Below are 24,914 nucleotides of genomic sequence, written 5' to 3'. Positions count from 1 at the left end.
CAACCTTTGTTCTGAATGTAATGTTGTAATCATGTTCCTGAAGGAGAACATTACATACCTTCAATGTTACAGGTCCAGGATCCTGGCCACACCAACCACATTGGCAGAAATAGGTCTACTTGGTGCATGTAAAAGATGAAACAATATGATTTCAGTTGTATTTTTTATTATTTTTTTTAAAACATTTTGTACAACGTGAAAAAACAACCATAGAGTAGGCTGGTCACTAGAAGAGCAAAAGAGGGACAAAAATCCAAGCGTACAACATGAAATAACGTTGTTATAAATGCCAGTAGCCTATGGAGACAGAATGTGCCGGTAACTCAATATTTACTGATAATTGGGTGATTAGTAGCTTGTGCTGTACAGTGGGTTGTTGTAGGTAAGCCAAAGGTCTAAAACCAGTTAGCATGCAGAATTCAGGGGAAACAGATGCAATATTATATTGAGATACATTGACACCTGAGCAATTCAAGATCGGCACTTTGTGTGGACTCGCATACAGCAAGGCAAAGAAGCAGGATCTCAGTTTTCCCAATATCAAAAACACTATCAACCCTCGTCGGCATGAAAACATTCCCCCTTGGTCCCTATTAAACATTGCATATTCTGCATTGCAGTAACTTATTATTCTCTAGAGAAGTTAAAGTAGTAGTTCAATACAGGAGTGGGTGAGGTCACTGTATTGAGGGGAATGGAACTCATCACGTAAGGTGGCAGAGAAGCAAGAGAATGGTGCCAATGGAGAGAAAAACCCCAAGACAACAGTATAGTTTTCTTATCTGTTGAAAACAAGTGCTGCTATGCAATACTGTACTGATTACATTCATTCAGACCCACTTAAAGACAAATCATTCCTTTTTTCAACAACCAACATAACTAACAAACACAAATGCTGGTTTTGGTGACCACAGAAAATAACTTGTTTTCATGCAACACTGTGCTCTGCTTTACATGAGACTCACCTGCCTCTGACAGACTTCTTTAGGTATGTTTAACTTTCACATGAGACGTCTATGGACGTTTGATGGACCTCACAGGTCGGCAGTTAACTGGTCTTTCAGTCACTGGACTCTAGTCCATCAGAAAGAACAGTAGGGCTAGGTGATTATGGTGGAATTTCTCAGTGAGGATGCGAAGCACTAAAGAGCTCTGAAACTTTACAGGGCTGTCCGTCCGCGTGTGTACTGTGGGGGTTGGTAAATCGCCAGACATAGTACTCTATGGCGATGAGCATTCTATGAAAGTATTATTTAAATGCAACACATGTACCTTGCATGTATAGACATACACACAGTAAAACAAGAAGATATGACAGGGTGGTGTATGATAAGAGCTGAAGAAGCACAGGACTACTCTGCTGTTACGGAGTACAATACCAATAACAACCCTGCAATTGCACGTTATATTCCTTTAACTACATGTTGTTTAACAACATTTAATAGTGAAACATCAAAATCTGATGGCTGAATATAGGTCCATAGAGAACATCTTGTATTTAAATATACACACAAAATAAACCACAGAAAGGGAATCCTAGACAATTTGTCATGATTTTGAAATATGATGACAACGGGAAATAAGGTTGGATAGATGTGAAAAGTTGACATTTCTAAGGTCTGTGTGAACATCATGCCCCGTTCACGGCTAGATAAAATACCAGTAGTATCTATAGATAACCCCATGTCTCAGGAATGTACCGAGGGCCATAGCCTTGCTTATCAGAGTGACTACAGTACACCAGGTGGTGAGGTGAGACAACCCACACAGTAGCTGAAGCCTACAACTCAAACAGTTGATAAGCCTAACCAGTCTCTAAAGCGTAAACCAAAATCACTCATGGATACAGTCAGGCTAAATCCAAAGCATGGACATGACAGGAAGTAGGTAATGATAAACTATCTACAGACAGGTCTGCTACTTAGCTCACGCTAACAGGTTATGGTCTCAAATAAGAAAGTAACATCCTCAGTCAGGAATAACATCACACCATCTCAGAGGGACAGATAGAGTCAAATATAACCATGGAATCATAACCTAGGACAAGAAATATTTGTTATGCAAAGAAAATGTGTCCATGCGTTTAGGGGTTGAAGGCCACTGTTGCACGGGGCCAGGGACTCACTCCTTTCCCCACAATGCTATTATTGCATCTTACTGTATGACGATGATATATGGGTAACCACTATCCAGTAAAACCTTACCGACTGCCATTCACTATCTCATTCCACCTCTTCTTTCCTTCTCTACATACTGTATCTCCCTCCACTTTCTTTATACAAACTTGATACCCACAATTCAACTGTTTCTCGCCAAGACAGCTTCCCATTCCATTCAACAACCCCGAATCTCAGCCAATGACAATAGGGCTAGGAGGTACGTGTGTGTTGGCGGGGTTTCTCTCCATCTTCTAAATTCTGTCCTCGTTAAGCTTAAGGCCAGTCACAGTCAAGAAGTGATTAAGAGTTCCCCCTCCCTATCCTCTCCTTCAAGGGAATGATGACGTCACAATGGTGTTTTCAACAGACGTCTCTGGCCGTTGCTGTTTGTGCTCTTGGGTCAATGGCTTTCATTGGACAAACCTAAATGTCAATCACAGCCCGCTTCCACAGCCATTGGCAGAAAAGACTGGGCCCTGGTAGGGGTGAAGGTGTGATTGGTGTGCTATGGGTATGTATTGCACTCTCCCTCCAACCGACAGAGAGACCTCTTTTTTCGTCTGACAGGACCACAGTCTCCTCTCCTTCGTTCTCTTCTTTTTTCCCCACCTCACCAATAAGCGAAACAGAACAAAACATCAGAGAGTGCTAGTAGTTGTCCTATGGCTCTCCTCCTCCCTGCCCTCAGTCCCTCTCAGCCCAGCCTGACTAACTCAAGTCCAGGCTACGTGGGCCTCAGGTTGGGGCCTCCAGGGTTGCTGACAGGTTTCTGAGTGGCTCCCACGTGGAAGGCCTGCTGAAGGGGGGCTGAGGCCGAGGAGGGGGCTTGGGGCTGGTACTGGGCCTGCGGCTGGGTGGAGGCCAGGAGGCCTACCTGACAGGGACCTGTAGGTCCTGCCCACTGGGGGGTGCTGTAGGTGGATGGGCCGTAGCCGAACACCTGGGCAGAGGTGCCCAGAGAGCCCTGACGCGGGCAGAGGGGGATGGAGGAGGGGTTGGTGGAGGGGTGGGTAGTAGGGCAGAGGTGGCCGGGGGCAGAAAACTTTCTGCCCATGTTGGCTTGTGGAGGGATATGTAGAGGGATCTGTAGTTAGGAAGAGGGGACAGGAGAGAAGGAGAGGAATTGGACAAGGGGAAGTTAGATAAAAAACACTACTAAGAGAGCAAAAAAAAAGAAAACATCATCATGTAAAATACAGCTAAAAACATAGATTGGAAATGGCTTGTCTTTAGACTGAGTCGTGAGGCCTTACGTCGTGTCCGGGTCCCTGGGATGTCCCCTTGGGTCCTTTCTTGACGTGGGAGAGGCTGATGGCGTCTCGGGCCCAGTTATCAACTAGCAGGTGCAGGTCGTCTGTGAATGTGCACTTGCGACTCTGTGTTAGGGCCGGGGCCATGTTAGGGCCTGACGGCTGGGACCGGCTGGTGTTCGCTCCACTGTCTGAACTGGTCCCACTCACTCCTGGAAGACACACAGAGACCAGTTCAACCTGGGGAGCCAACTCGTTTCTCAAATCAAGTTTGGCTTCTCTTCCGGAGATGTAGCATCTCTTGGTTTGATGAATATTACGTGGGTTTGCCTTTCTAAAACATGTAGTGAAGGAGCATAGACAATAGGAGCGCCGCTGGGTTTGCTTACCCATGGTGGAGGTGCTGAGGCTGGGCAAAGAGGGGGAGAGTTTGAGATTCTGGAGGGAGGTCCGGCTGCCTGGCTCAGAGAGCCCTGCCGTGGGGCGAGACGTCTGCTTCGGGGAGGACTCTGGGGAGGTCTGGCCTGTGACTTGGGCTCCTAAACACACACACCAACATCAACCACAGAGTGGAGAGAAACAACTGATCACATTACATTTACAACTTCTAAGCTAGCAGTCTCTACCCCTTTAATATTGACTAATGACTTGTTGCTTGCAGTCGAACATTTGTATATTAATTTCCATTCAGCGGTGCGCAGATAGCCCCTTACTAGATACAGACAGCTTGACTGACCAATCATAACTCGTGTTACCTGAGTGCAAGGGACCGGGCTGGGTGCTGCTGCGGGCTGATTTGCTGGCCTTGGTCTTGGCCCTGCGTCGGCCCCCGGCCATGGCCACAGAGGGGGAGAGGACAGCCGATGGACGAGGTTTACCCAGCCTGGTGAACAGAGCATCGATTTCCTCCTTGTGATGGGAGTGGAGGGTCTGGATCTCTATCATATGTCTGTGGAGGGAAGGAGGAGTGGAGGAAGAGAGGAGGAGGGCAGAGTGAGGCAGGGTTGTAACAAATACATTACAACAGTCATCACTTCTCTATTCCACCACTACTAAGTGATCCCATTGAAATGTAAAAACATATAAAGAGAAATATTGCCCAAAACAGCAAACAAACAAACAGGTTACATACTTCTCTCGGAGGCGGCTGACTTCCCTCTCAAAGGCCTCGTCCTCTGGCCCCGAGTCGTCCTCGTTGTCGCTGGTCATGTAATGATTAAACAAACCTCTGTTCACGCCGGAGGCGGAGCTACAGGGGTCAGAGGTTGTCGAAGAGGAAGGGCCGTTCTGATGGGAGAGGCTAGATCCCGAAGGAGCCGTGGTATTGGCTGCAGCTGGCGTCACTGAGAAACGGCCAACTTTGGAGACAGAGTTGGGGCTGGGTGTGACACTGGCAGTCACCTGGAAGCGTCCGATGGTGGCTGGCTGCGTTGGGACAGAAGTGAGCCCATCTACGGAGTCTCCACTCCAGACTCCTTTGGAGAGCGAGGAGGAGCGGTGGAGGGTGTTCTCTGGGCTGGAAAAGGAGGAAGACGAGGAAGAAGAGGAGGAGGACGAAGAGGGTGTGAGAGAGGAAGAGGAGGCGATGGTAGAGGGGTCAGGAGTGCTGCCGGCGCCAGCTTCTGAGACCTGGAAGCGTCCCAGTTTGACGAACCCTGTGGAGGGCATTGTTGCTCTACTGCTCCCTGGGATGGTCTCAGGGCTCACAGCTCTCCTCAGCTGGCCGTCCAGACTGCCAAGAGGCTGCTGGGACTGGACACACACACACACACACACACACACGAGACATGTCAGTAACAAACATACCAACACAACTCACTCAGAAAACATTCAAAATAACTAACGCAACTAATATAGGTAAGATAACACAACAGAACAAACACAACTCTGTGTGTAATGTGTATCTCTGTGTTGTTGTATGTGTCGAACTGCTTTGCTTTATCTTGGCCAGGTCGCAGTTGCAAATGAGAACTTGTTCTCAACTAGCCTACCTGGTTAAATAAAGGTGAAATTAAAATTTGTTTAAATAAAAACTCAACGTTCACCTATTCCACACATCTACAAAACTCAACATTACAGTACATAACTTAACACTTCTCAAGGGGACAAGTTCTGAAAAGAGAACTAACCTGGTTTGGTACTGGGAATGGAGGCAATTGCTCAGAGGTAGGGGTGCCTGCCTGCTCCGACACACACACACACACACACACACACACACACACACACACACACACACACACACACACACACACACACACACAAAGATGTAATCATTATTATCAAGGTGGGAGAAAATCCCTCAAGTTACAACAACTGAAAAAAAGCATTTAGTACAAATACTATATCTTCTCAGTCACTGGACAATCAGAGTTCCCTCTACTGTACCTGCGCTCTGGTGGCTTGGCCATGCTGTTCTGGATGGATCTGTGCATGTTCCGCTGGTGTGAGGCCCTGTCCTGGGTTGGAGGGGGGGCCTGGGGCTCCCTGTTCCCCTGAAGTGAGGGACAGGTTGAAGGGGGGCACCAGGGCCGCCAGATGGGGAGGGGAGATGGTCTCTGTGGAGGAAGAGGTGGTCTCAGTGTTGCCAGGGTCAGCGGAGGTGGTGTCCTTAAAGAGGGAGCGCAGCTTCTTTTCTAGGGCATGGATGTCATCTATACCAGGGGCCTTGGACTCTCCCCCATCTGGGTCCCCTGGCTGCAGCTGGGACGGTTGGGAGGCCAGGGTAGAGGGTGGAAGTTGGGTGGGGGCCATTGCAGGCTGGGCCACAGGGACAAAGGTAGGGACAGGCTGAGACTGAGACTGGGAGGAGGTGGGCTGAGTGACAGGAACGGACACAGGGACAGGCTGAGACTGGGAGGAGGTGGGCTGAGTGACAGGAACGGACACAGGGACAGGCTGAGACTGGGAGGAGGTGGGCTGAGTGACAGGAACGGACACAGGGACAGGCTGAGACTGGGAGGAGGTGGGCTGAGTGACAGGAACGGACACAGGGACAGGCTGAGACTGGGAGGAGGTGGGCTGAGTGACAGGAACGGACACAGGGACAGGCTGAGAGGACAGGATAGGAACAAGATGCTGCTCTGAGCTGGTCACAGTCCCAGAGTTACTGGGTGGAGCTCCAGAGACAGGGGCAGAGCTGCTGCCCATCTGATCGGCAGGGGCTGGGGGGAAAGAGGACGAGGTGGCCTGGGGGTGCTGGAGAGCAGCTGAAGGGGGGGATGTGATTTGGGCAGGGGCAGCTTGGCAGCCAGGCTGGGGGTGTGGAATTAGCTCACTGGTAGCAGGTGCTGGAACTGGGGTTGGAGACACCCTCCCGGTGGCAACTTGGCATGTGGAGGAGGGAAGAGAGGAGGACCCAGAGGGGATGACAGAGACATGAGGCAGGGTGGAGGAGGTGGTGGGGGTCGGGTGCAGACCAGCCTGGGAGGAGGGGACTGTGCTGGTGGCTCGTCTCTCCCCATGCGTCTCCCTCATCTCAGTGAAGGCCTGCTGGAGGCGGCTTGAGGGGGCAGACAGGGACAGGCCCAGACTCACTGGGGCAGCAGGGAGGTACACAGACAGAGAGTCACTTACATAACCTGGGCTCTTACAACAAGTCATTTATCATCATGACGTCAAACACACTTTTGGTAAATGCATCAAGCAACATGTTTTAGAGTTCTCAAACATGCCAAGGTTGGAAGTGGGGCACATGTTTGGAATACAGAGTTCTAACATTGTATATGTGCGTTCTGGTTGCACTCTATGGCCCAGAGATTCCAGTCACTCTCACCTGGATGGGGCTCGTCCCCAAACGAGGTGTTAGCCGAGGGAGGACCAAAGAACTGCTCTCTCAGACGGGACTCTGGGACAGGGCTGACGATGAACCTCCGGCCTGCAGAGTGGACCACCTGAGCTGCAACGCCTAGGCAACAGGGGTGAGAGGTGAGGGGTGAAGAGGTGGAGCCCAGACAATCATCTTTCAGCAGAGATAGTAAATGTGTAGGTGCATGTTTACCAGACAGAGGAGTGGGCTTGTCACGCTGCTGTAAGGGGTCATCTACCACAATCTGTGGAGAGAGAAGGACAACACCATGTCAGCTAAAGGCTTCCTAGGAGTGAGTGGGTGGGTAGTGTAGTGAGGGGAAAGATGAAGTGTTGCTGTGGAATGTTACCTGAGTGAAGGGCGGTTGAGCGTAGCCTTCCTTCATGCCCTCTCCTTTATCGTCCGGCATTTCGATGACCTCCCGGACCTGCTCGATGAACGACTTGCGTTCGCTCTCCAGGATAAACTTACTCAGGACCTGAGAGAAGGATATACATTTAACTACAATAATACAAAAACTCATGCCTATCAAATCCACATTTCCACCTGTGGAAAGAGACCCGTGGAGCTACAAAACAAATCTAATTTCTTTACTTTCGACAATTACAGAGACTTGGGGGAAGAGATCAATACAACTCAGATCAGTGCTTTTTAGTTTCTTATCATCATCATTACCATGATCCGTGCGATCTCTTCAGGGTTATCTCCATCCAGGTCGAACTTAAAGGTGACCATCTTCCTGTTGTGGGTCTCCAGCTGGCACTCTGCCACCCGGTCTCCCATGTTGGAGATCTGAAAACAGACACACAGAGAGAGGACACCAGCTGAAATACGACCAGACATCTGTAGACACAGAGAGAGGACACCAGCTGAAATACGACCAGACGTCTGTAGACACAGAGAGAGGACACCAGCTGAAATACGACCAGACGTCTGTAGACACAGAGAGAGGACACCAGCTGAAATACGACCAGACGTCTGTAGACACAGAGAGAGGACACCAGCTGAAATACGACCAGACGTCTGTAGACACAGAGAGAGGACACCAGCTGAAATACGACCAGACGTCTGTAGACACAGAGAGAGGACACCAGCTGAAATACGACCAGACGTCTGTAGACACAGAGAGAGGACACCAGCTGAAATACGACCAGACGTCTGTAGACACAGAGAGAGGACACCAGCTGAAATACGACCAGACGTCTGTAGACACAGAGAGAGGACACCAGCTGAAATACGACCAGACGTCTGTAGACACAGAGAGAGGACACCAGCTGAAATACGACCAGACGTCTGTAGACACAGAGAGAGGACACCAGCTGAAATACGACCAGACGTCTGTAGACACAGAGAGAGGACACCAGCTGAAATACGACCAGACGTCTGTAGACACAGAGAGAGGACACCAGCTGAAATACGACCAGACGTCTGTAGACACAGAGAGAGGACACCAGCTGAAATACGACCAGACGTCTGTAGACACAGAGAGAGGACACCAGCTGAAATACGACCAGACGTCTGTAGACACAGAGAGCGGGTGAGAGGCCAATAGGGCTGCAAAATTCCTGTAACTTTCCAGAAAATTCACCGGTTTTTCTGAAATGCCGGTTAGAAGTTTGTCCGGAATCCGAAGGGAATAAGCAGGAAATCTAAAATCCTCCAACCAGTATTTCTGGAAACCTTGGGTATGTTGAAAATGACTGTAATTTTGGCTTGAGGAGATAGAAGGTGGCCTGTGGGGTCTGTGTGTGACTTCTGTGCGAGCCAGGGACAGAGCGCTACACATAGAGGAAGACAGACAGACAGTGAGTTGAGGTGAAAGTCTGACCACGTGACTCTTACATTGAGGACGATGAGCTTGGCCTTGGCGGTCTTCTCGTGGCAAGAGTGGCTGCGTACAGAGTGCTGCTGGTGCCGCTTGATCATAGAGCGCCCTTCGTGTCTACCGTCTGATGTCCCCTCATAGCCGTCACTCAAACCTGACAACACGTTCGAAAGGCAACTGGGAGAGAGAGAGAGAGAGAGAGAGAGAGAGAGAGAGAGAGAGAGAGAGAGAGAGAGAGAGAGAGAGAGACAGAAGTAGGGGGAGTGAGACATCACAAGGAACAAAGGGCCGTATCTTACAGTATATAGATGTATTTTCAATAGAACATATAGAGTAGCAGAAAAGGCTTTCTGGTGTGAGCTAGGTGTAAAGCTGATGTGGAGAGATGTGATGCCTTACTTCTCCACAGACTGAGGCACCAGCGCTGTCTGTCCTGCTGCTGACCTCTCTGCTGACACCGGCTGGAATACACTCACAGAGGCCTGAAACATCGTCACACACACACTGTTCATTAAAAGGAGCTTTACAACCATGTCATGTCAAACATGAAAGCAAGGGTGTGTGATCTAACCGCAAGGGTGTGTGATCTGACAGAGTAATTGGAAATGCTTTGAGCACACACGCACACACACACACACACACACACACACACACACACACACACACACACACACACACACACACACACACACACACACACACACACACACACACACACACACACACACACACACACACACACACACACACACACACACACGTTACCCCTGGTCTATGTGTACCTGCAGCACAGAGAGGTTTGCGGCCTGATAGAGGAAGTAGAGGTGCTCTGCGTTGATTGGAGGAGATAGGATAGGAGGGCTCGGTTCATTGGCCCATGACTGACAGCCATGCAGGAAGAAGCAGCAGCATGCAAGAGGAACGTATGAAAGAAAGAGTAGAGCCACGGAGCTTTTAGTCCAGGGTTTCCCAAACTCGGTCCTCGGAACCCCAATGGGTGCACGTTTTGGTTTTTGCCGTGACACAGCTGATTGAAATGATCAAAGCTTGATGATCAGTTGATCACTGATGTGTAATGCTAAGGGCAAAAACCAAAACGTGCACCCACTGGGGTTCCGAGGACCGAGTTTGGGAAACCCTGTGTTAGTCAAAAAAAGAGAAAAAAAGAGGGAAAGAATAGAAAAGAGAAGGAATGACAGGACTGTACACGCCTGATACAAATAGATGGAATACATGCTGCGTCCTTGTTTGTGACTGTTTTAGCGTTAGTAAGAGCGTAAGCTGGGGTTGTTGTGAACTAGTGTGTCGGTGTGTATGTCTCACCTGTATTTGCTGGGCACCAGGCTGGAGCGGTGGTAGTGCTGTGCTCTGAGGTACAGCGCTGCCCACTGGCTGTGGCTGCTGGAGGTGCACGGGAAGGATGGGATGAGATGAGGGGGTGGAAGAGACACAGAGATAAGAGATTTTCACAAATCAAACAGCCATATCTGCAGACAAGGCACTCTCTTCATTATCTATTCAACAACACACTGCTCCTCAAACAAACCCACTATTCCTCCCCCAGAGGCCGAACCGCCTCATAGCTTTACACTGGCTCTCATCCACAATCCAACTCCCCCAGGAATGTACCTACTGCATCACATAGCAACACTATAAATCAGTCTCATATAGCTTCAGTACAGGTCTTACAGCACGGATTATATCACACACACACTCACTACTCTAGTCAAAAAGCCGTGGGGGTATCCAGATTTTCATATCGTCATACCGTCCTTCTCTCATCCTGAGATTTACAGTATTACCGGCATAGCACACAAGGGGGCGCTAAAAACGCAAGAAAAGGCGATTGGGCCTCTATTACCAAAATGCTAACAAAATGAGCACAAACAAGCGAACAATAAACAAACTAACTGCAAAGAAAGACAAATACAGCTCATAAAGTTATACAAGCATAGTTAGTAGCTACCGAATGTCATTTTTGGTGAGTGTGGACATTAACAAGCGAAAGGGAACAAGATACATTTAGCAAATGAACAAAGTTGTGATGCATTCCTTTCTGAAGTAAGAGAAGCATGTGTACACGGAACAGAAGGGAAAATAACCTATGGAGAAAATACATGCTAATAGGAAGCACTTGGAGAAAATGGCAACTGTACAGATAATTCATCAAGAGCTCTTTGACTTCTGGCAGAAAGCCATTATAAAATACAGTATCTGATTTAAAACATTTACAGTGCATTCGGCAAGTATTCAGACCTCTTAACTTTTTCCACATTTTGTTACGTTACAGCCTTATTCTGAAATTCATTATTCTGATAAAGGTATTATATTACATTTCCCAGAATGCATTAGTTTAACCCTCAAGTTGACCCTAAAGCCTTTTAAAACAAAACAAATATATATATATACACACACATATATATTATATACACACACACACACACACACACACACACACACACACACACACACACACACACACACACACACACACACACACACACATATATATATATATATATATATATATATACATACAGTCATGGCCAAATGTTTTGAGAACGACACAAATATTAATTTTCACAAAGTCTGCTGCCTCAGTGTCTTTAGATATTTTTGTCAGATGTTACTATGGAATACTGAAGTATAATTACAAGCATTTCATAAGTGTCAAAGGCTTTTATTGACAATTACATGAAGTTGACGCAAAGAGTCAATATTTGCAGTGTTGACCCTTCTTTTTCAAGACCTCTGCAATCCGCCCTGGCATGCTGTCAATTAACTTCTGGGCCACATCCTGACTGATGGCAGCCCATTCTTACATAATCAATGCTTGGAGTTTGTCAGAATTTGTGGGTTTCTGTTTGTCCACCCGCCTCTTGAGGATTGACCACAAGTTCTCAACGGGATTAAGGTCTGGGGAGTTTCTTGGCCATGGACCCAAAATATCAATGTTTTGTTCCCCGGGCCACTTAGTTATCACTTTTGCCTTTTGGCAAGGTGCTCCATCATGCTGGAAAAGGCATTGTTCGTCACCAAACTGTTCCTGGATGGTTGGGAGAAGTTGCTCTCGGAGGATGTGTTGGTACCATTCTTTTTTTAGCCCAAGCCTTCCCCATTTCTCCTTCTTCAAAATCCAGTCAGCTGCTGTTCTGAAAGAGCTGCAAAATCTGGACCCCTACAAAAAACCTGGGCTAGACAATCTGGACCCTTTCTTTCTAAAATTATCTGCCGAAATTGTTGCAACCCCTATTACTAGCCTGTTCAACCTCTCTTTCGTGTCGTCTGAGATTCCAAAAGATTGGAAAGCAGCTGCTGTCATCCCCCTCTTCAAAGGAGGGGACAGTCTTGACCCAAACTGCTACAGACCTATATCTATCCTACCCTGCCTTTCTAAGGTCTTCGAAAGCCAAGTCAACAAACAAATTACCGACCATTTCGAATCCCGCCGCACATTCTTCGCTATATAATCTGGTTTCAGAGCTGGTCATGGGTGCACCTCAGCCACGCTCAAGGTCCTAAACGATATCGTAACCGCCATCGATAAGAAACAATACTGTGCTGCCATATTCATTGACCAGGCCAAGGCTTTCGACTCTGTCAATCACCACATCCTCATCGGCAGACTCAATAGCCTTGGTTTCTCAAATGATTGCCTCGCCTGGTTCACCAACTACTTCTCTGATAGAGTTCAATGTGTCAAATCGGATGGCCTGTTGTCCGGGCCTCTGGTAGTCTCTATGGGGGTGCCACAGGGTTCAATTCTTGGGCCAACTCTTTTCTCTGTATACATCAATGATGTCGCTCTTGCTGCTGGTGAGTCTCTGATCCACCTCTATGCAGACGACACCATTCTGTATACTTCTGGCCCTTCTTTGGACACTGTGTTAACAACCCTCCAGACGAGCTTCAATGCCATACAACTCTCCTTCCGTGGCCTCCAACTGCTCTTAAATACAAGCTCTTCAACCGATCGCTGCCCGCACCTGCCCGACCGTCCAGCATCACTACTCTGGACGGTTCTTACTTAGAATATGTGGACAACTACAAATACCTAGGTGTCTGGTCCTTCCAGACTCACATCAAACATCTCCAATCCAAAGTTAAATCTAGAATTGGCTTCCTATTTCGCAACAAAGCATCCTTCACTCATGCTGCCAAACATACCCTCGTAAAACTGACCATCCTACCGATCCTCGACTTTGGCGATGTCATTTACAAAATAGCCTCCAATACCCTATTGAATAAACTGGATGCAGTCAATCACAGTGCCATCCGTTTTGTCACCAAAGCCCCATATACTACCCACCACTGTGACCTGTACGCTCTCGTTGGCTGGCCCTCGCTTCATACTCGTCGCCAAACCCACTGGCTCCAGGTCATCTACAAAACCCTGCTAGGTAAAGTCCCCCCTTATCTCAGCTCACTGGTCACCGTAGCAGCACCCACCTGTAGCACGCGCTCCAGCAGGTATATCTCTCTGGTCACCCCCAAAGCCAATTCCTCCTTTGGCCGTCTCTCCTTCCAGTTCTCTGCTGCCAATGACTGGAACGAACTACAAAAATCTCTGAAACACTTATCTCCCTCACTAGCTTTAAGCACCAACTGTCAGAGCAGCTCACAGATCACTGCACCTGTACATAGCCCATCTATAATTTATCACAAACAACTACCCCTTCCCCTACTGTATTTATTTTGCTCCTTTGCACCCCATTATTTATGTTTCTACTTTGCACTTTCTTCCACTGCAAATCTACCATTCCAGTGTTTTACTTGCTATATTGTATTTACTTTGCCACCATGGCCTTTTTTGCCTTTACCTCCCTTATCTCACCTCATTTACTCACTTTGTATATAGACTTTTTTTTCTACTTTTTCTATTTTTCTACTGTATTATTGACTGTATGTTTGTTTTACTCCATGTGTAACTCTGTGTTGCTGTATGTGTCGAACTGCTTTGCTTTATCTTGGCCAGGTCGCAATTGTAAATGAGAACTTGTTCTCAACTTGCCTACCTGGTTAAATAAAGGTGAAAGAAAAAAAGAAAAAAGAAATAAATGCATGGCTGTGTTCTTAGGCAAAATTGTGAGTGAGCCCACTCCCTTGGCTGAAAAGCAACCCCACACATGAATGGTCTCAGGATGCTTTACTGTTGGCATGACACAGGACTGATGGTAGCGCTTACCTTGTCTTCTCAGGACAATCTTTTTTCCGGATGCCTCAAACAATCGGAAAGGGGACTCATCAGAGAAAATGATTTTACCCCAGTCCTCAGCAGTCCAATCCCTGTACCTTTTGCAGAATATCAGTCTGTCCCTGATGTTTTTCCTGGAGAGAAGTGGCTTCTTTGCTGCCCTTCTTGACACCAGGCCATCCTCCAAAAGTCTTTGCCTCACAGTGCGTGCAGATGCACTCACACCTGCCTGCTGCCATTCCTGAGCAAGCTCTGTAGTGGTGGTGCCCCGATCCCGCAGCTGAATCGAACTTCAGGAGACGGTCCTGGCGCTTGCTGGACTTTCTTGGGCACCCTGAAGCCTTCTTCACAACAATTGAACCACTCTCCTTGAAGTTGTTGATGATCCGATAAATGGTTGATTTAGGTGAGTGCTCTGGAGTAGGTTTTCAAAGATCTCTATGTACTCTGTTCCGCCATCTTTCCCTTGATCCTGACTAGTCTCCCAGTCCCTGCCGCTGACAAACATCCCCACAGCTTGATGCTGCCACCACCATGCTTCACCGTAGGGATGGTGCCTGGTTTCCTCCAGACGTGAAGCTTGGCATTCAGGCCAAATAATTCAATCTTAGTTTCATCAGAACAGAGAATCTTGTTTCTCATGGTCTGAGTCCTTTACACGCTTTTCGGCAAACTCCAAGCGGGCTGTCATGTGCCTTTTACAGAGGAGTGGCTTCTGTCTGGTCACTCTACCATAAAGGCTTGATTGGAGGAGTGCTGCAAAGATGGTTGTCCTTCTGGAAGTTTCTCCACAGAGGAAGTCTGGGGCTCTGTTAAAGTGACCATCGAGCTCTTGGTCCCCTCCCCTGACCAAGGCCCTTCTCCCCCCATTGCTCAGTTTGGCCGGGCAGCCAGCTCTAGGAACAGACTTGGTGGTTCTAAATTTCTTCCATTTAAAAATGATGGAGGCCACTTGGGGACCAACAATGCTTCAGAAATGTTTTGGTACCCTTCTCCAGATGGGTACCTTGACACAATGCTGTCTCGGATCTCTATGGACAATTCCTTCGACCTCATGGCTTGGTTTTTGCTCTGACATGCATTGTCAACTGTGGGACCTTATATAGACAGGTGTGTGACTTTCCAAATGATGTCCAATCAATTGAATTTACCACAGGTGGACTCCAATCAAGTTGTAGAAACATCTCAAGGATGATCAATGGAAACAGGATGCACCTGAGCTCAATTTCGAGTCTCATAGCAAAGGGTCTGAATACTTAAATAATTGAGGTATTTCAGCTTTTTATTTTTAATACATTCTCAAAAATTACTAAACTTGTTTTTGCTTTGTCATTATGGGTTATTGTGTGTCGATTGAGGGAAAAAGTAATTTAATCAATTTAAAATAAGGCTGTAACGTAACAAAATGTGGAAAAAGTCAAGGGTTCTGAATACTTTCCAAATGCACTGCAAATTTAGAGGGGGCTGTGGGTATGAGAGTAGAGGGAAGAGATGTGCGTTTACAAAGGAAGGTTTTTATATAGCTGAGGGGGAAGCGATGGGTGGCAGTGACCTCCATACTACAATAACAAACAAAATAAAACAAAGGGTAAGAGAGGGAAAGGTGGAAAGAACGAGAAAAACAGAGGGAGGCGAGCAGAAGGAAGGAACAGAGACCAAGAGAAAGAGGGAGGATAGAGAGGAAAATATAAGAAGTGCATCTGAAGAAAGAAAAAGAGAGACAATGGAAAGGAATGCATAAAGAAACCGAAAGAAAGAGGGAGAGATGGTCCACCATTGTTTTCAACAACGTGTCTACATTGGTCTTTTGGTAACAGCCCACAAGAACCTCTCATCATGGTGTTTCCATCTATGATCAGTTGAGGAACAGCAGTGGTATGCTGTGGTGTTATTGTGATGGTGACATGTACCTGTTGTGGAGCCCCAGGGACAACAGTGGCAGTCTGGGCAGCAGGAACCACCTGACAAACAGGACAGAGGGAGGAGGAGAGAGGATAGAAGGAGGGAGAGAGAAAGTCAGTAGTATACTGTACATACAGAGACAAGAGTTGGGTACTGTTACTGTAAGAATATATTAAATACATTGCGTGCCACGATAATGACACTCACCATGGTCTGCTGCGGCTGCTGCTGCGATTGGTCGGTTTGGACAGGGGGTGTGGCCTGTGGGTATGGGGCCTCTGGCTGAGGCTGCTGACTGGGCAGAGAGCTGTATGACACCACCGGCTGAACCAGGTGCATCTCGGGAAGGATGGAGGAACTATCTGTTATTTGATTGGCTGAAAGAGGGAGGGGTAAAGAATAGGTTTATTAATTGATAGTTCATAAAAACACTAGATTAAGACTAGGTCAATACTACAGAGCACTGAGTGCAAAAAAAAAGGTGCCAGGCAGAAGGTACAGACCCGTCTCAGTCTGCTGCGGGTACTGGTCCACCTCTGGCGCCTCTGACTCTGGCTGGGCTAGAACTTGGGTTGATACTGGGACTGGGAGCTGCCCTGTAGACTGGGGTATGTAGGGAACTCCCTGGGGCCCCAGCTGTGCCGTCTGAGGGGGGATGTCGGGTGTAGTCTGCAGGTTGGGCTGTGGTGGCTGCTGGGTGGGCTGTGGCTGGGTGTAGGGGGCAGCCTGTTGGCCTGGCTGGGAGGCCTCTGTGCCGGACTGCTGCTGTAGTATTAGTTGTTCTTGTTGTCGTTGGCCCTGCTCCTCCTCCAGCCTCCTCTTCTCCTGCTCCTCTCTCACCTTCAATATCATCACATCAAGTTCACCTCAGTTTAATTCATTTGATTGCAATATCATAAAACTTTACATTCAGGATTCAGACCTAAGATTCCATTGAGCTGGTACAGACCTGTTGCCTCTGCTCCCTCTTCCTGCTGATGAGGGAAACCCTGTCCTTTATGGCCTTAGCCATGGTCTTATGGTCCCCTTCACACACGTAGCCAGACTCCACCTGAGACAGAGACACGCACACACAGAGAGAGAGAACAGAACAGGGGACCAGGGCAGTGTTAGGACTTGAAAGATTCCTAAATAATCAGGAAGAATAGACTGCCAAATGGCGCCCTATTCACTATTGGCCCTGGTCAAAAGTAATGCACTACATAGGTAATATGGTGCCGTTAGGGGTGCAGTCAATATCTCTCTGAAGTGGACAGTGTGTCATCACCCACCATCTCCTGGGCCACGTCCTCGGGGACGTCCTTCCTGAGGTCGAAGGAGAACTCGATGGCCTCGTTTTCCTTGTACTTCCCCTTCAGCTTCTTGACGTCCTCTATCCTCAGCCACAGCTTGATGGCCTCCATCTCCCCGTCATCTTCCTCAGCCAGCTCCACACGCACCCCGGTCTCCTCCTGAAAGAAGGCATGGTTCAGCAGGTCCTTTATCGAGTACCTAGGAGAGACGGGATGAGTCAGATCAACACAGATATTTTTGACACAACAAAACCCTTTTAAAGTCGTCTCATTTTGAGAAGGTCCTGGGTGCATGGGTAGGAATACTCTCCCTGCATCCGCGACTCTATAGCTGGAATTCGCAGAAATCACACTGGGTAAGAGTGTCTGTTAAATTAATAGAATGTGAGTGTGAGCTGACCTCTCGTCCTTGTTCTGTCGGATACATCCCTCGATGATCTCCTTCACCTCAGGGATGGCCACCTTGTCGAAGCTGGCCGGCTTCACCCCCTATAGGATACACACACACACACACACACACACAACTCCCAGTCAACAACCCACACATTGTCAACATAGAATCACGGAAGAAGAATCTTTCTAACTTCCTGGGCCTGGTTTCCTGATAGCGATGGAACTTACGCGTACAAGTGTTTTATGATGCATCTTTCCATCAGAAGATGTAACGTTGTTTTCCAAAACACCACACAGAGAGTATGTTCGCAAAGTGCGTCCTTGAGGCTTGTGTTGATATGGATTGGATCGAAAGAAAGGCAGAACTGCTCTCGGATCAGCGTTCTCCCTTTCCAATTTAATCTCAACATTAGAATTATTCCACAATACTGATGACGGATCAGCTCCTAGAGCGATATTATCATCCAAGGCTACAAATATTGATGCGGCTTATTCTAACGCTTAACCATAATAATGCCCTAAATCAATATTTGGCACATCATTGCGCACATGTTACACATCATTAAATATATTGAGTAGAATAGCTAAAAAGCATACAAATAGCTAAATAAAACTTAATTGAATTAACATGAAATTCCAATATCATTCAGACATATATATATATATATATATATATAGGTCTATGTAGCCTATACTGTATTTATCGTTTGATACAGTTCTCGGTTTTCATTTGAAGTTCCTTTATATCATTCACTTGTTATGCAAAGAAATTGGCAACTTTGTATTTGTAGTCACTGTCACATTCGTTCTGAAGTTATTGGCGGTCACAGAAAGACAGATAAACTTAAATTTGGTGTTTAGCAGAGATCTTCTGTGTATAAAATGACGCGGAAGGGCAAAACGGCATCAAACGGCGTACTTAGCTGTTCTGAGGCAGTTATTAAATAACAAACGTTTTCAAGAGCAACTTTAGTAACAATGGTTTTGGGAAACCGTTCGGAGATTTAACGATGCACCTACAAAAGGTTCTAACGATGAAGGTAGCCTTACGATGCTTTTGAGAAACCGGGCCCTGGTCTACTCCGGGTTGTGTTCTGGAGGGCACAAGGTTGCAGATAGAAATGATGTGTACAAAGCTGAAATGATTCCATATTCTACATGCCAGAAGTATGTCTGTTCTACATAATATATTTATATCTGAACGTTCTGTGGCGTTGCCCTGTCGCCTCCTAGCAGCACTGTACTAGAACAGAGTATAACCCTTTACTGGGCAGCAGTGCATGCTTTGTGTTAAAACCCATGTCATTGAATGTGATGTACTTGAATGTCCCAAATGTTTTTGTGGGAAAACAACGTTGTTGAGGGGGAATAGAGTCACCGGTTACAGTGCTCTCATCTCAGAACAAGGTTCAGTAGCTACAGTACCCACTGAACCCTGGGCCTGTTTTGAGGGCCACTGATCTAAATTTTACATATGCATTTAGGAGTTATGGTGACACTCCCACCCTTTGAAGATTAGTGGCTAGGGCTGTTACAGGGAGGGAGGGAGGGAGGGAGGGAGGGAGGGAGGGGAATGTAAATAAGGAAACTGACCATATTTCAAGAGGATTTACTTCTGGGTAACAGAGATTAGGTCTATAGAGACAGAGGAGACTGCCTGGCTCTACAGAGGTATGGAGGGCTGGATAAGAGCTGTAATCACAGTCACATTACGACAGCTCTGATAGACAGTCATAAGTTTGCCCAATTCTGTGATAAGTATGTTGTATACTGATTCCTGGAATGTAAGTAACCTATCAAGGGAGTTTAACAATGTTTAACTGAGGTAAAAAGGTAACCTGTGTCATAAACAGGGCTGGGAATTTAACACCAACCCTGCCAAATGCGGGTAGATTTTGTAATTGGTGGGTAAGAATGTCTATTTCACCAGCCACGTTGGCAGGTGATCACACATATATTTGGAATATATACATTTTTTATCCATATGTAGAAGTTGGTCGAATTGACTAGAAAAGGCTACTAAAGTGTGACTTTTTCCTCGAGTTTCTTGGGCAGTTATATCACTTTGTTCACATGCTAGGTTGATTTTTTATGTTAGTTTGAGTTCGCTGTAACTGTCTGCTGAAATGTTTTTTTCATCAGAGACAAGTGCATATCCAAGTTACCACGGTAACAGCCAGTCCCTTAAAGGGGCAGCTGAGCGTTTGTCTCACCTACTGATTGTGCTTGATTCAGCAGGGATCTCTCTCTCCTAAAAGCTTTTAATAATCAACTTTTAGTCATTTCTTATCATTAAAAACTCTAAAATAGTGGAATTGTTCTCCTAGATTTATTTGTGAGATTCTACATTTCTACTTAAGCCATATCACTCAGCCTTTTGTAGCAGGTAAGCACTTTGTTGATTTGTGATGTTCAGCTGTTGAACTGTTTACCATTTAAACTTAATCTTTGAACCAATGTATATTAAAAAAAACAGGTCACAAACATTATGAAATTAAGCAATATACCCCATTACTTCTTACTATACTGAACAAAAATAAACTCAACAAAGTGTTAATCCCATGTTTCATGAGCTGAAAAATTTCACAGAAGTTCTCCATTTGCACAAAAACCTTATTTCTCTCAAATGTTGTGCACAAATCTGTTAACATTCCTGTCAGTTAGCATTTTATCCTTGGTCAAGCCATGACAGGTGTGACATATCAAGAAGCTGATTAAAACGCCATGATCATTACATAAATGAACCTTGTGCTGGGGACAATAAAAGGACACTTTAAAATGTGCAGTTTTGTCACATCACAATGCCACAGATGTCTCAAGTTGAGGAAGCGTGAAATTGGCATGCTGACTGCAGGAATGTCCACCAGAGCTGTTGTCAGAGAATGTTATGTTAATTTCTCTACCATAAGCTGCCTCCAACATCGTTTTAGAGAATTTGGCAGTACGTCCAACCGACCTCACAATCACAGACCACGTGTAACCATGCCAGCCCAGGAGTTCCACATCTGGCTTCTTCACCTGCGGGATCATCTGGGGCTGAGAAGTATTTCTGTCTGCAACAAAGCCCTTTTGTGGGGGAGAAATCCATTCTGATTTGCTGGGCTTGGCTCCCCAGTGCCACCCATGGCTGCACCCCTGCCCAGTCATGTGAAATCCATAGATTAGGGCCTAATGCATTTATTTCAATTGACTGATTTCTTTATATGAACTGTAAATCAGCTAAATCTTAGAAATTGTTGCATGTTGCATTTATATTTTTGTTCAGTATAGTAATACATTTCTTGTTTTAGAAAAACAGAAAGCATGCTCATCCGTTTATATTTTTGTTGTAATTATGGCAAAAATAATATTTTGTCTGGTAAATAAAAAAATGAGTGTCTGGTCGATTTTTTTAAATCTACCTGCGACAGTGGCTGTTGGACCAAAAAGTGCATTTCCCACCGTGGTCGTGCAGTGCTCACAGAAGTGAGAAGGTGTACCTACTACCTCCCAGTGTAGTTGATGAACAACTGTGATCATTGAGCGTGGCAGCAGAGATTACATTACTAGAATGGCAATGCTGATTGGTGACAAAATAGGCTCACCTTCAAGGTCCATTTCTAACCATAAATCATGGAGTATCTATGTCGAGGTGTGTGTGTTACTGCTCCTCCTTTGGATCCAAGCCAAAGACCAGTTACAGTATCAGCCAGAGGGAAATAACAGGACAGTGCAGACACTCCGATCAATCACACACTCCTCACTTCAACTGACAGACACGCAACACAACTTCTAGACTCATTCCACACACGCGTCAGGAGACAGAGCGAGGAAAACAGAGAGGAAGAGAAGGAAATAGAGGGGGAGAAAAATAATGGAGTGGAGGATTGGAGGGAAGGGAAATAGGTAGAGAGAGGGAGGAAGAGGACTCGAGGCGAAGACAGAAAGAGGGGTGAGAAATCGATAAAGATAGGAGAGAAAGAGAGTGGCAAAGGAAGGCCAATGATGCAAATGAAAAAGAACTGTGCTCAAAAGGGAGAAAACAGCAGAGAGGGAGGAGACGGGACACGTAAAGGAAAGGAACCGGAGTGAGGAGGAGGAGAGAGGGGTGGCAGAGTGGGAGGACAACAGGGAGAGGGGGGTGGCAGAGCAGGAGGACAACAGGGAGAGGGGAATGGCAGAGCAGGAGGACAATAGGGAGAGGGGAATGGCAGAGCAGGAGGACAATAGGGAGCTGGGAGGTGGCAGAGTGGGAGGACAACAGGGAGAGGGGAGTGGCAGAGCAGGAGGACAATAGGGAGCTGGGGGGTGGCAGAGCAGGAGGACAATAGGGAGAGGGGAGTGGCAGAGCAGGAGGACAATAGGGAGAGGGGAGTGGCAGAGCAGGAGGACAACAGGGAGAGGGGAGTGGCAGAGCAGGAGGACAATAGGGAGAGGGGAGTGGCAGAGCAGGAGGACAATAGGGAGAGGGGGGTGGCAGAGCAGGAGGACAATAGGGAGAGGGGAGTGGCAGAGCAGGAGGACAACAGGGAGAGGGGAGTGGCAGAGCAGGAGGACAACAGGGAGAGGGGAGTGGCAGAGCAGGAGGACAATAGGGAGAGGGGAGTGGCAGAGCAGGAGGACAACAGGGAGAGGGGAATGGCAGAGCAGGAGGACAACAGGGAGAGGGGAGTGGCAGAGCAGGAGGACAATAGGGAGCTGGGGGGTGGCAGAGCAGGAGGACAATAGGGAGCTGGGGGGTGGCAGAGCGGGAGGACAATAGGGAGAGGGGGGTGGCAGAGCAGGAGGACAATAGGGAGCTGGGGGGTGGCAGAGCAGGAGGACAATAGGGAGCTGGGGGGTGGCAGAGTGGGAGGACAACAGGGAGAGGGGGGTGGCAGAGCAGGAGGACAATAGGGAGAGAGGTTCATGGAATGAGGGTTGAGGCGGGGGAGACTTACGCTGGTGACTCTGCGGTAGATCTGTGCAGCGTTCTGGCACTCGGAGTATGGGTACTCTGAGGTGGCCATCTCCAGCATGCACATCCCAAAGGCATACACATCCACTGACTCGTCGTACTTCTCCTCATACATCTCAGGCGCCATGAACTCAGGGGTACCTTAAATCAAATACAACCATTCAGAACTCTGTGTCTCTCTCCCTCTCGGAGTGTCACACCCAAAACGCCCCTCTTCTCCTCTAACCGAAGAGGAGGAGGAGGAAGAGTGACCCGTCGCCGCTGCCTCCGGGTGAGCAGAACCTGCGAGAGGAGAGAAAGAGAGAGAGAGAGAGAGAGAGAGAGCGAGAGGAGAGGGGGGGGGGAGGAGAGCAACAAAAAAAAGGAGGGAAGCTGGGCTCAGTTAGACTGTAGTGAAAGAGGCACACGTCTCTCTGTGTAAGACCTGGTTATCTGGGGGGGGTTGACACCTGGTATAGGGGGTCTAAAGAAGATGGCTGGTGTACAGAACACACTGTGGGCAAATTGGTGTTAGACACATGTCAGTTCAACTACTGACAGACTGTAGAATTACCCGGTTTACCTGTCAGAACCTGGTTAGTGAGTTGAGTGCCAATGATCAGGGGCTTCAAAATGGCAGAGAAGGGGCACGAATCGTAAGACTAGCTATGGAAATAACTTGTGTCAAGACCTTACCTTTCACAATCAAACACTCAAACATAACCCGTTTCATACAAACTTACCTTTAAGTAGGCCAACTTACCTGTCCTCATTGACCTGGGGAGTAAGGTGTTACGGTGAGGGCCGAGAGAAGCAGATCCCATAGCTAGTTAGTGAAACAGTGTGTGTCTGGACACCAGCCGTATTCAAATAGCAGATACTCTGCTCTCAATCTTCTGAGGGTCTTACACAGAAAAACTCTAAATGGATATTTGAAATGAATAGGTTTTTGTAAGATGTGTGTCACAGTGCACTCGCACACTTACCAGGCCCATAACAATACTCACTTACCAGCAGTACCCTACTTATTCCTTTACTGCAGCTTGGAGCACAGCTGAGGCTAGAGCCTACAGTTTCAAAACATACCCGAGAGTGAAAGAAATAAAAAAATAAAAAAGTCTGATAAAGGAGAAGTGGGTGGGGGGGGGCTTTCCAGACAGAAAAAGAAGCAGACATTCTCTGTGCTCCTAAAATGGTTTAAAAGACAGAGAAACACTGACAAAAACCTGTGGGAGCAAACCCTTAAAAAAAAGAGAGACAAACGGGAAATGTTATTGGCATCATTGGCAAACAGACCACATATTTCCAAACCACAGAGCAAAGACCAGTCTGAGACAGAACACAGAACCAGTGGCCATACCTGTAGCCCTGGTCTGGCTAGCCTGACAGTTAAGCCATGACAGGTGGATTGAGATTCATATTTCACAGCGAGATTGAAGGCGCTACTTACTCTTAGTAGGAGCCTGACACAGCAAACTTTCACTTTATGGAGGAAAAAGACTATCTAATCGATTCTGTCACTGAGTAACCAGCCCTGGCGGACTCACTGACATGACAGTGTGTGTAAAGAGAGGGTTGTGGGTCTCCCCATGACCTGGCCTCCGCTTGTGCTGTGGTTTGATTAGAGAGCTGAAACATTGTGGTCTGCTTTCCAACCACATTGTCATAAAAAAAAGATGATCAGAAACAAAAACCTAACCCCCCCCCAACTCAAACCCTTCATAATCTCAAGGTCAACCACAGTATAGCAACCTCACACAAGACATCCCTTTGGAGTGTAGCGGGGAGGAAAGCAGGGCACAGTAAAAGGAAGTGGGTGATATTGGGGTCTTACCTATGACACTCTTGGCGAAAGAGGACCTCTTGAGTGTGGCCAATCCCAGGTCTCCAATCTTGACGGAGCCTGTGGGGCCGGTGATGAAGATGTTGTCACACTTCAGGTCCCTGTGAATGATGGGAGGGGCCCTGGTGTGGAGGAAGTGCAACCCCTTCAGGATCTGCCGACACCAGCTCCTCAGAACCTTAATCTTCATCACCTTGAAACGCTTCAGATACCTACAGAACAGGACAGATAGAGGGTTAAAGATGGACGTCACACATCCATCCTCATTACAAGTCACTGACTCAGGAACCTAGTGCAGACAGTTTCATTATGACCATCGTTGAGAAAGAACACACA

The 24,914-nt window shown here is 47.2% G+C and overlaps 1 protein-coding gene across 3 annotated transcripts in view; it reads right to left on the bottom strand.

The window, feature by feature from the left end:
• Positions 1-149: 149 nt before the first annotated feature.
• The window catches only part of LOC106573365 (serine/threonine-protein kinase WNK1), a 50,812-nt gene continuing 26,047 nt past the window's right edge, over positions 150-24,914 (bottom strand). The window contains exons 4-25 of one of the 3 annotated variants that reach the window (XM_045697046.1): positions 24,570-24,790; positions 22,740-22,897; positions 17,828-17,916; positions 17,407-17,626; positions 17,085-17,186; positions 16,639-16,975; positions 16,343-16,512; positions 16,144-16,194; positions 10,363-10,440; positions 9,439-9,521; positions 9,057-9,216; positions 7,890-8,006; positions 7,564-7,692; positions 7,407-7,458; positions 7,182-7,313; positions 5,795-6,942; positions 5,539-5,589; positions 4,542-5,161; positions 4,165-4,358; positions 3,799-3,948; positions 3,413-3,621; positions 150-3,243 (exon numbers count right to left, since the gene is read on the bottom strand). In XM_045697046.1, the coding sequence (XP_045553002.1) occupies positions 2,884-3,243; positions 3,413-3,621; positions 3,799-3,948; positions 4,165-4,358; positions 4,542-5,161; positions 5,539-5,589; positions 5,795-6,942; positions 7,182-7,313; positions 7,407-7,458; positions 7,564-7,692; positions 7,890-8,006; positions 9,057-9,216; positions 9,439-9,521; positions 10,363-10,440; positions 16,144-16,194; positions 16,343-16,512; positions 16,639-16,975; positions 17,085-17,186; positions 17,407-17,626; positions 17,828-17,916; positions 22,740-22,897; positions 24,570-24,790 (4,831 nt within the window). In that variant the 3' untranslated portion in view covers positions 150-2,883. Of the gene's footprint in view, positions 3,244-3,412; positions 3,622-3,798; positions 3,949-4,164; positions 4,359-4,541; positions 5,162-5,538; positions 5,590-5,794; positions 6,943-7,181; positions 7,314-7,406; positions 7,459-7,563; positions 7,693-7,889; positions 8,007-9,056; positions 9,217-9,438; positions 9,522-10,362; positions 10,441-16,143; positions 16,195-16,342; positions 16,513-16,638; positions 16,976-17,084; positions 17,187-17,406; positions 17,627-17,827; positions 17,917-22,739; positions 23,039-24,569; positions 24,791-24,914 lie in introns of those variants that run through there. The other 2 variants (XM_045697047.1, XM_045697048.1) reach the window with 2 other exon arrangements.

This window comes from Salmo salar, chromosome ssa16, assembly GCF_905237065.1.
Source record: "Salmo salar chromosome ssa16, Ssal_v3.1, whole genome shotgun sequence".
Lineage (NCBI taxonomy): Eukaryota > Metazoa > Chordata > Actinopteri > Salmoniformes > Salmonidae > Salmo > Salmo salar.
Note: the sequence above shows the minus strand (reverse complement) of the source record. Positions and strands in the feature narration are given on the sequence as shown.